The sequence below is a fragment of the Enhydra lutris genome, unplaced genomic scaffold (genome assembly GCF_002288905.1).
Source record: "Enhydra lutris kenyoni isolate GAN:26980312 unplaced genomic scaffold, ASM228890v2 scaffoldscaffold1, whole genome shotgun sequence".
Lineage (NCBI taxonomy): Eukaryota > Metazoa > Chordata > Mammalia > Carnivora > Mustelidae > Enhydra > Enhydra lutris.
The window spans coordinates 15087037-15098080 of NW_019154085.1; the positions used below are offsets into that span (position 1 = coordinate 15087037).

The 11044-nt window shown below is 39.6% G+C and overlaps 1 protein-coding gene across 6 annotated transcripts in view; it reads left to right on the forward strand.

The window, feature by feature from the left end:
- The first annotated feature begins 582 nt into the window (after positions 1-582).
- LOC111159996 (abl interactor 2) overlaps positions 583-11044 on the forward strand; it is a 112024-nt gene continuing 101562 nt past the window's right edge. For 5 of the 6 annotated variants that reach the window (XM_022523097.1, XM_022522856.1, XM_022522776.1 and 2 more), the window contains exon 1: positions 583-800. In XM_022523097.1, coding sequence (XP_022378805.1) covers positions 684-800 — 117 coding nt within the window. In that variant the 5' untranslated portion in view covers positions 583-683. The remainder of the gene's footprint in view (positions 801-11044) is intronic. The other variant, XM_022523171.1, reaches the window with a different exon arrangement.

Here is an 11044-nt window from a genome sequence, read left to right on the forward strand (position 1 = left end):
CAAATAAGTGCAAAAAAGCCTGGATGCAGGACATTTGGGATTAGGAAACTGGAATTTACTTATCCGTACCAAAGAGAATGGATGAGGTCAAAGAAAAAAATGGAAAGCAGGCGGGCGCTTAAAGCTGCACGGAAGTTTTGTGGGCTCCGGCGACCACGGGGTTCGGCCTCAGGTTGGGAATAACGCGGAGGGGAGTCGCGCAGGGCGCGGGCGGGAAGACGCCGGAGCCCGGTAGCGCTTTCCCTGGACCAACAAAGGCGGCCGGGGACACTTTCCGAGTCACGCAACTTGCGGGGGCCGAAGGGTTAACTGCGCGCACGACTCCCGCGCGCTTCCCGGCCCCCATTCCCACCGTCGCTAGGAAACGCCGGGAGTGGGGGAGGGGCAGGCGGCGCGGCCGAGGGTGGGAATCTTTTTCGGTGCGCCCGGGGGCGGAGGGAGGGGAGCGCGCGTGCGCGCGCCCGCCGTCCGTCGCCGCGGTGACCGTCCTCGGAGTCCGTCGGCTCGCGCCCCGCCCCCGTTCTGCTGCCCCCTCCCCTGTGGCGCGCGGGGAGTGTTTCTCGCTCCTCCCGAGTTGCCGCCGCCGCCGTCGCCGCCGCTCCTCCTCTCCCAGTCTTGGGTTTCCCAGGCGTTGCTGCCGCCGCTACCTCTGCGGTCTGTATGAGGAGGAGGAGGATGTGAAGATGGCGGAGCTGCAGATGCTGCTGGAGGAGGAAATCCCGGGGGGCCGCCGGGCCCTCTTCGACAGTTACACGAACCTGGAACGGGTGGCAGATTACTGCGAGAACAACTACATCCAGGTGCGAAGCAGGTCCCGGCCTGGGCGCATTGGGCCTCCGGCTGGTGGACGCCGCATGGGGGATCCCCGGGCCGGGGGCCGCGCGCGCTGGGGGCGTAGGGCGCGCGGGGCCGAGGCCGCGGCCGCGGCGGGGTCCCGGCCCAGCTAAACCCCCGAGGGCGAGGGATTGGGAGAGTAGGGTGGGAGCCGGGGCTGGTGAATTGGTGAGAAACCTGCGGCTGGAGGAAATTGTAGCTTTAATACATTTTAAAAAACGGTGAATCAGTCCGCGGTGCGGTGTGTGTGTGTGTGTGTGTGTGTGTGTGTTGTGTCGTGTCGTGTCCCAGCCCCTTCGCTGCTTCTCCCCTCGGCCGCCCCCGCTCTCGGTACCCGTCAGTGTTCGGGATGGCGGAGGAGGCGGAGAGTGGCTTTTTCTATTTGACAGAATCCTGCTCCCCCATATGGCAGGGGTGTGGGGGGATTGATGGATCACCCCCCTCCCCCAAGCTCTGGAGGATTTTTAAGGGGCTGTGTTGCTGCGAAGTAAAGTGCCTTAGTTTTATATTCATATAAATGTCTCAGGAGACTGGTAATTTTGCTTATTTATTTTAGTTTCTAGCCGGGGATACAGTAGAAGAGCAGTTGTCTCTTGTTGGAAGTTATTGCCATTTTCCTCCCTATGGAGAATGTGAAATTGCATGATAATAAACACCCCCCCCCCCCATTCCCGGTAGAATAGTTCATTTTCCTGTGGGAAAAAGAATTGTATTTTTCAGCAAGGATTAGGAAAGGATCCTCATGGTTTAATTTTTTCTGGAGCTGGTTGGTTTGGCACGGAGACTCGTAGTGGTAACGCTGTGTGTATGTCTGTGGAGGTGGGGTATATTGGGTGAGATGGGATCCAGCTGCGCCCGGACGAAGCAAAAGATGCTGTGGATTAAAAAAAAAAAAAAAAAAATCCTTTTTTAAAAATTATTTGAAAGGATAGGTTAAAACACAGTTTGCAAATTTAGCATCTTTTGTTTTCTCTGTGGCTTATTCTGAATCACAGGTTCTACCTCCATTTTTTTCCCCTTCCCATTTAAATTCTCTTGGGATAAAGGTGGAAATGGAAGAAGTATGTTAAATTGCTCTTTCACTACCGTCTTTTCCTTTTTTTTTTCTTTCTCCCATTTCGATCTCTCCAGGCATCCTTCTTCTTATCAGCTATGTTGGGAAGCATTCTTCAGTCTTAGTATAAACTAAAAATTAAAAAAAAAAAAAGGTGTTAGGATTTATAGGTTCATAAATTTTGTAAGGATCGCATAGTTAATCAAGGGTGGTGTTGATTTTACTTGATTGGATATGTACTGAATTCTCTATTATCTTGTAGGGACTGTTCGTATTGGGGAAGGAACCAGGCATAATCCAAGGCTTTTCCCTCCAAAGGGGCACTTGAAAGTATGGCTAGTAGGAACAGAAAAAAATGTGTCTTAGGTCAGAGTTCATACAAAATATACAGTGGTCCATATTTGGAGGGTGCTTTGCTAATACCAAGCAGGATAGGAAAGAGTCAAATATTATTCAAAAGTCTTCTGCAGCCTGGCACAGTGTAAAGGGTTGATGATACACACCTAGTGTTTATAGAATTTCGTAGTGTAGTTCATAGGAGAGGCTGATCTGTGAACAGATGAATAATGTAGTGTGTCAATTTATACTCTGTAAGGACAGAAGGACTGGAGGAAGCTCTGCTATTCTCAGGGAATTCACAGTCTTTTAGGAGTGGCAAATCTAAAGGACTGAAGTGGTAATTCCATTGCCTCCTGCAACATATTATGGGATTATAGGTCTGAAGAGACAGTGGGAGTGGAAAAGTGGTTTGGTAGCAGTTATTACCAGTAGTAAAAAATAAGGAACAGATTTGTCTCTCTTTGGAAAATAATTTTTATTTTTGAAGGCATAGTTTTTCTTAGATTACAGTTGATACATAAAGGTAAAGTATATGGGTTAATAAAGCTGAGAGGTTAAAGGGCTTAGGGATTGCCTCTTTTTAAATATTTTATATATTTCTTCTAGTTGAGAGGAGGAGAATATTACTGCCACCATTATGTTTTAGCAATAGGATTAAAAATTTAGTGTGGTGGCATTTTAAATTCATAGTATAGATATTAATAGAAATGGATTTGAAAATATTTTTTCAATTTAGCATCTAAAATAGCTTTTACACTTTAGATTTTACCTCCTAGGTTATCATCTGTTTCATGATCCAGTGGGTATATTATTGGTGTTTTTCTCTTCCCAGATGACAGCTCTTTGGATGATTTGTTTGTAGTAAAGTTGATAAATAGAACATACTGATTGTATGTTTGTGCTGACCCAGCTGTACAGTTGACCCAACTGGCTCTTTGTGACCAGAGAACTGACCAGCAGGGGTTTTGATGCTGCCTCTTAACCCTGCAAAGTTAATTGGTTACTTATATGATCACGTAGTCAGTTTAGCCTTGTTATAGCAACGTGCCCTAACCACTAGCTCGAGTTAACTAACCTAACACTCATTTTATTTTGTGGAAATAATTTTTGCCAGTAAAGTAGAAAGAGATAAATCTGTTGATTATATATAACAAAGGGTAAGGTTCTTTGTTGCGTGTTCTTAAATAGCTGGTTTTAAGCATAGGAATATCCAAATAATTAGGTTAAATAAGAATATCCTAAATGTGGATTGTATTTAGTGTGGATATTGAGCAAAGGAAGGAAAAATGATTGTGCTGTCTTTCTGGAAACAACTATACTGTGTTTAAATTGTTGCTAATAAAAACATCCTTCATATATATTACCAGCATTAAGAGTGACTAGGTATTGCCTGTGTTAACACACACACATACACAAAATCTACAGGTACAGCAGTGTTGTTAAGTAGTAGTTTTTCAGGTTACTAATGCAGCTAATGTTAAAAATTTAAAAATCATCCTTAGTAAAAATTTAGATGGCTTTCTTTTATTATTTCAACCTTTAGAAAAAGTGATAGTAAACATATTTTTTCTAGAATGTGATGATGAAAAGTTGTAACTAATATTTGCTGCTGTTTACCTGGTTGATTTTATCTCTTCTCTGTAAAAAAGGGTTTAGTAATTATTTAGGAGTTTTTAAGATATGTGTAAGACCTGTGTTTCCTTTTTTCATTTATTAATATAAACATTGATACCTAAACTAAGTGTCCAGAAATTTTAAACAGTATTTTGATTGACTTGGAATCTACATTTTTACAAATAGAAGAATTTTATAATAATATGAGTTGTTTTAATGTTTTGGTAGATGAAATAAATTTCTAGTTGGTACCTTCCTAGAGTAATCTGAAAAACTAACTAATTCTTTTTTTTTTTTTTTTTTTTTTAAGATTTTATTTATTTGTCAGAGAGAGAGAGAGAAAACACAAAGAGGGGGAGTAGCCGGCAGAGCAGGCAGAGGAAGAAGCAGGCCCCCTGCTGAGCAAGGAGGGATGCAGGACCTGATCCCATGACCCTGGGATCATGACCCCAGCCAAAGGCAGATGCTTAAGGGACTTAGCCACCCAGGCATCCTAAAACTAACTTATTCCTAGTTAGATTTTTGCTTTTTTTTTTTTTTTTTTAATTTTCTATTTCTATTCAGCGTAACAGTATTCTTTGTTTTTGCACCACACCCAGTGCTCCATGCAATCCGTGCCCTCTCCAATACCCACCACCTGGTTCCCCCAACCTCCCCCCCCCCCCCCCTTCAAAACCCTCAGATTGTTTTTCATGCTTTTTTAAAACGATTTATTTGAGAGAGAGAGAGAGAGAGAGAGAGAGAGCATACAGGCACGCATATGTGAGTGGTGGGAGGCAGGAAGAAAGGGAGATGTGCAGATTCCTCCCTGAGTGGAGAGTCCCACTTGGGGCTGGATCCTAAGATCCTGAGATTACGACCTGATCTGAGAACGAGAGTCAGACACTTGACTGACCAAGCCACTCAGGCACCCCTACCTTTTTCCCATTTGTTAGATAAAATAGTTAGTGCTTTTTGTGAGTGTTAATTCACATTAGATAAACAGTAAAATCCTGTTGTCCATCATTTGGAGTAAGAGCAAAATCATCCAGTAACATGGATTTGCTTAGAAGAACAGAAATTAAAAATGTTTCTTAAGGGGAGCCTGGCTGCCTCAGTCTGTAAAGCATGCAGCTCTTGATCCCAAGGTCATGAGTTAGAGCCCCATTTGGGCACAGAGCTTCCTTAAAAAATAAGAAAATAAAAAATACTTTATAAAAATTTTTCAAAAAATATACCTTAAATTTTAGCGGAAATATATATATATATATATTTCTGATATTTATGTGAAATATATTTTTGTATTTTGCTTTTGAATAATAGGAGAGATGTCATTAGTGGCTTCCCTTTTCCTCTTTATTAACAACGATACTCCCAGAATTCATTAAAAATTGTGTGAAAAGTTTATTATAGGGAGCTAATAGAATCATGAGTTGTTACCAGATTCATAAAAAAGCCATTACTGAAACAGTGTAAAGATTTAAAATTCTTATTTAATAAAAACTATTTGAATACATGCTCCCTGTTGAAAAATTACTAGGAAAAATTACTAAGGAAGAAACTTAAAATTTTTGAATATACATCTGGTATTTATACTTTTAAATCTTTTGCTATACATGACTATATATCAAAAATGGGTTCATGTTGTTTATTACCTCTGTACCTTGCCTTAAGAAGAAACTTTATTACTATTATTTTTATTTTATTTTTAAAATATTTCATGTATTTATTTGACAGAGAGAGAGACGGCGAGAGAGAGAAAACAAGCAGGAGCAATGAGAGAGGGAGAAGCAGGTCTCCCGCTGAGCAGGGAACCTGATGGGGGGCTCCATTCCAGGACACTTGGATTATGACCTGAGCCAAAGGCAGCCGCCTAACGACAGCCACCCAAGCGCCCCTGCTATTACTATTTTTTAAAAGATTTTATTTTTAAGTAATCTCTCCACCCAGCATGGGGCTCCAGTTTACAACCTGGAGATTAAGAGTCCACTGAGCCAGCATTGTGCCCCTAAAAAGAATCTTTTAATGATGATTTGTTTGACTTTGTTTTTTTAGTAGATGTCACAGAGTATACCAAAGAGGTTTGTCTTTATGTGTTTGAGTTCTTTTGTTCTCACAAATAGAGGAATCTTAAAGGTACCTGGTGTGAAGAAGGACAAAGTCATTTGAGAGTAGATACTTGAAGACCAATATTTACATCCTTCTCTGTGACTTTTATCTTTTACCTCCACAGAGAGGAGTGAACCGCCTAAGTGCATATCAGACTGGGAGACTGAATTTCCCTAGATTGAGGTGACTTAATTCATCAGGATTTGACTAAGGTTTATCATCCTCCGAGAGACTAGTCTTGACTTTCTAGCAGATATTTGGTAGTTGGATTTTTAGTAATAACCCAGTCATTATCAAGACCTTTGATAAAATTGCAAATACAGACTAAATTATATTCTGAGACCCTTATTCTTTTTTCTAATTAAAATTTTTAAATTTAAATTTTATTTATTTATTCATTTATTTTATTTTTAAAGATTTTATTTATTTACTTGAGAGAGCGCACAGAGGGAGAGGGAAAGATCACAGAGGGAGAAGAAGAAGCAGACTCATTGCTGAGTGGGCAGCCCAATGCGGGGCTGAATCCCAGGAGCTGACCTGAGCTGAAGGCAGATGCTTAACCGGCTGGGCCACCAAGACACCCCTAAATTTAATTTTTTAAATAACTTTTTAAAATTTTGTCATCTGTGCACTTCCTTCCTCTTCTTCTCCAATGTACTTAATTGGCCTTTTAATTCCCTTTATTGATCCAAGGACTGAGATTGCATTTAATTTTGCCCTATCCTGAAGAGCTTGTTGGTATGAAATGACCCTTTACTCAAACAATTCATAAACTCTCCTTTACTTTCTCTTCTTACTGTGGTTTGATTAGTGTTTGAACATGTGATAGGCTTGCTTTATTCAGAGTCATCTTTCTTCTCCTGGAGAATAGTTAATTACCACATTGATTTACTTATGTGTAGAATATACTGTGGAGATATTTTTGAGCATGGGATCCTTTTGGTGTTACTTTCCTTTTAAAATGGGAAGAATTTAAATAGCATGCAATGGCAGTATGTCTAAATGTAATCTCAGTGGATGAATGGTTTTATCCTGAAAATTAGACTATTTGTGGACTTTGACAACTTACGGTTGGATTTTTATGGGACTTCTGGATAGATTGGCTTCATGAAGTAGCATGTGGGAGAACACCTGCTTTGAATTTTTCATTTACTTCGTGTTCCTTCTCCACATCGAAAGCTTCTAAAGGATAGAGTCGTATCTAAAACAATTTTGGCACTTTTAGCCAAAGATCAGTTGATTATGTATATGTGGGTCAGTTTTGGATTCTGTTTTGTTCCTTTGATCTGTGTACATATTCTTTGTTCATATCAGGCTATAGCTTTATACTCAGTCTTAAAGTCAAGTAGTGTGACTCTTCTACTTTGCTCTTTGTCAGAATTGTTTTGGCTCCTCTAGGGCACTTGCTTTTTTAAAAAATTATTTTTATTAACATATAGTGTATTATTGGGCCCTTGCTTTTTAAATATATGTTTTAGAATTAGCTTTTTAATTTCTGCAACCCTACTTAAGATTTTGAAAGGAATTGCACTGAATCTGTAGATCATTTTGGGGCAAATTGACATTTTGACAATATATATTGGTCTTCCACATCGGGGAGGGTATGTGCTATGGTTAGTGCTATGAAGTATGTAAGCCTAACGATTCACAGACCTGCACGCCTGGGGCAAATAATACATTGTTTGTTAATAAAAAAAAATTGGGTCTTCCAATCTGTGGATTTGGTATTTCTACTTATTTAGGTCATCTTTGATTTCTCTTGTCACTATAGGCCTTAGAATACAAATTTTGCACAGGTAGTGTTACATTTATTCCTAGTTCTTTGATGATTTTTGGCGCTATAGTAAATAGTACTGCTTCTAAAATTTTCAGTTCCTGTTCATTCCTAATGTACAGAAATAGGATTGGTTTTGTATATGGATCTTTTATCCTATGACCTTGCTAAATTTATATATTAAGCATAGTAGCTTTTGTTGAAGATTTTTTTTTTAATGTAGGCAGTCATTTCATCAGCAAATAAAGGTGGTTTTAATTATTCTTTCCTAATCTTTTTTCCTTTTATTTCCCTTTTTTGCCTTACGTCATTGGCTAGGACTTCCAGTATGATGTTGAATAGGAATGCTGAGAGCCCGTGTTCTTCACTTGTTCTCAGACTTAGAGGGAAAACAGCTAATCTTTCACTATTACATATGAAATTAGCTGTAGATTTTTTGTGGGTGCCCTATGTCAGATCGGGAAGTTCTCTTTTATTCTTAGGTGGCTGGAAAGATTTTCTTAAAAACCGTGAATAGATGTTATATTTTGTCATATGCCTTTTTCCACATCTATTAAGATGTTCATTTTACTTTTAGTCTGTTGATAAGGTAAATCATTTGATTGTGAAATATATTAAAAAATAATTACAGAAGGTTTGATCAGTGAATAGGCATTTTGAGTTACAGAACATCTTTCTTTTATAAGAAATGGATTTATATTAATGTCTAGAAATTTGCTACAATAAGCAAGCTTGGTTAAATGCGTGTACGTTGTATATTGGCTGCTCTTTATGCACTCTGCTAGATGCTATATTTGTGTGTGCAAAAGGATTGTTTATAAAAGCTTACAACTTTGTTAAAAAACCTTTTGTTTTCATGTTGAGATCACTAAAGTAGTTATGAAAATTTGAGAATATGATATGGGTTAAATAGTAATTTTATAATTAAATACCCTCATGTGTTAAAGATCATTTTAATTTATTTTAAGATTTTATTTGATTATTTGACAGAGAGGGAGAAAGCGCAAGCAGGGGGAGGGGCAGAAGAAGAGGGAGAAGCAGGCTCCTGCCCCGCAGGGAGCCCCAAGTGGGGCTTTATCCCAGGACCCTGAGCCACTGCAGCTCCCTGACAATTTTAATTTTAGTGGATATGTGACTCGGAAGCTGTTTAAGCCCTCTGTCTCAGTTTTCTTATCTGTAAGATGGTAGAGTTACAGCAGCTACTTTATAGGGTAGTTTTGAAGATTGAGTGAGTTAATATAGCTAAAACAGTGTATGTTTAATCAAAGCTAAGACTATCAATTTTAAGATATGCCATTATTTTATGTGCTACTGAATTGATGAACACTGCCTCTTAAACACTTAAAATACTACAACTTACCTGACACAGTGCATTTTGATTTCAGTTATGTTAAAATAGGAAAAAATGTTCATCATGCAATCAGTGAAAAATGATGTGTGAGAGTTTGCTTTTACTATAATCATTTTTTTTTTAAGATTTTTATTTATTTATTTGACAGACGGAGATCACAAGTAGGCAGAGAGGCAGGCAGAGAGAGATGAGGAAGCAGGCTCCCTGCTGAGCAGAGAGCCCGATGTGGGGGCTTGACCCCAGGACCCTGGGATCATGACCTGAGCCAAAGGCAGATGCCCAGCCACTGAGCAACCCAGGTGCCTTGTCTTTTAAAAATCTTAGTCAAATCATGCTCTGTTCAAAACACTCAAGAGACCTCCCTTCTTAGTATAGGAATTAGAGTCCTTAACATTGCCTACAAGCCAAATGATCTGGTTTTCTAGTCTTGAATCCTCTCCTAATTTAATTGCTCTTCTCTCCTTTGTTTATTCTATTCAAGCCACCTTGCCTCTTTTTCTTGAACGTAACAGGCATACTTCTGCCTCAAGACTTTTTTTTTTTTTTTGGAGAGAGAGAGAGAGAGAGAGTGAGCAGGATTGTGCAATTGTGTGCACTCAAATGGTGGGGAAGGGGCAGCAGGAGCGGCAGGGAGAGAGAATCCCAAGAAGGTTCCACGACCAGCACAGAGCCCTTTGTAGGGCTCCGTCTCACGATCCCGAGATAGAGACCCATGACAGAATCAAGAGTTAGTTGGTTAACTGACTGAGCCACCCAGTCCCCACCCCACGCCCAATTTTTTAAAAACAAGTTCTGACCACTTTTAGAAAAAAATTTTGCATGAATTACTTTCACTAGTCTCTTCTGGCATGTTTCTAATGATATCAGAATCACAATGATAGCCAGTATATGTACCCTGTAGTATTTACCACATGCTGTGCCCAATTTATTATTATTATTATTATTAGCAGATGATATGATACTTTATGTGGAAAACCCAAAAGACTCCCCTCCAAAACTGCTAGAATTTAGTAAACTGTCAGGATATAAAATCAAAGCACAGAAATCAGTTGCATTTCTATACACCAACAAGACAAAAGATGGAGAAATTAAGGAGTCAATCCCATTTATAATTGCACCCAAAACCATAAGATACCTAGGAATAAACCTAACCAAAGAGGCAAAGAATCTGTACTTAGAAAACTATAGAATACTCATGAAAGAAACTGTGAGGAAGACAGAGAAATGGAAAAACATTCCATGCTTATGGATTGGAAGAGCAAATATTGTTAAAATGTCTACGGTACCTAGTGCAATCTACACATTTAGTGCAATCCCTATCAAAATACCATCACCTTTTTTCAATGAAGTGGAACAAATAATCCTGAAATTTGTATGGAACCAGAAAAGACCCCGAATAAGCGAGAGGAATGTTGAAAAAGAAAGCCAAAGTTGGTGGCATCACAATTCCAGACTTCAAGCTCTATACAAAACTGTAATCATCAAGACAGTATGGTACTGGCACAAAAACAGACACATAGAACAATGGAACAGAATAGAGAGCCCAGAAATGGACCCTCAACTCTATGGTCACTATTCTTCCACAAAGCAGGAAAGAATGTCCAATGGAAAAAAGTCTCTCTAACAAATGGTGTTGGGAAAATTGGACAGCCACATGCAGAAGAATGAAACTGGACCGTTTCCCTTACACCATCCACAAAAATAGACTCCAAATGGATGAAAGACCTCAGTGTGAGACAGGAATCCATCAAAATCCTTGAGAACACAGGCAGTAACCTCTTCGACCTCAGCCATAGCAACTTCTTCCTAGAAACATTGCCAAAGGCAAGGGAAGCAAGGGCAAAAATGAACTCTTGGGACTTCATCAAGATCAAAAGCTTTTGCACAGCAAAGGAAACAGTCAACAAAACCAAAAGACAACCGACAGAATGGGAGAAGATATTCAGGAATGACATATCAGATAAAGGGCTAGTATCCAAAATCTATAAAG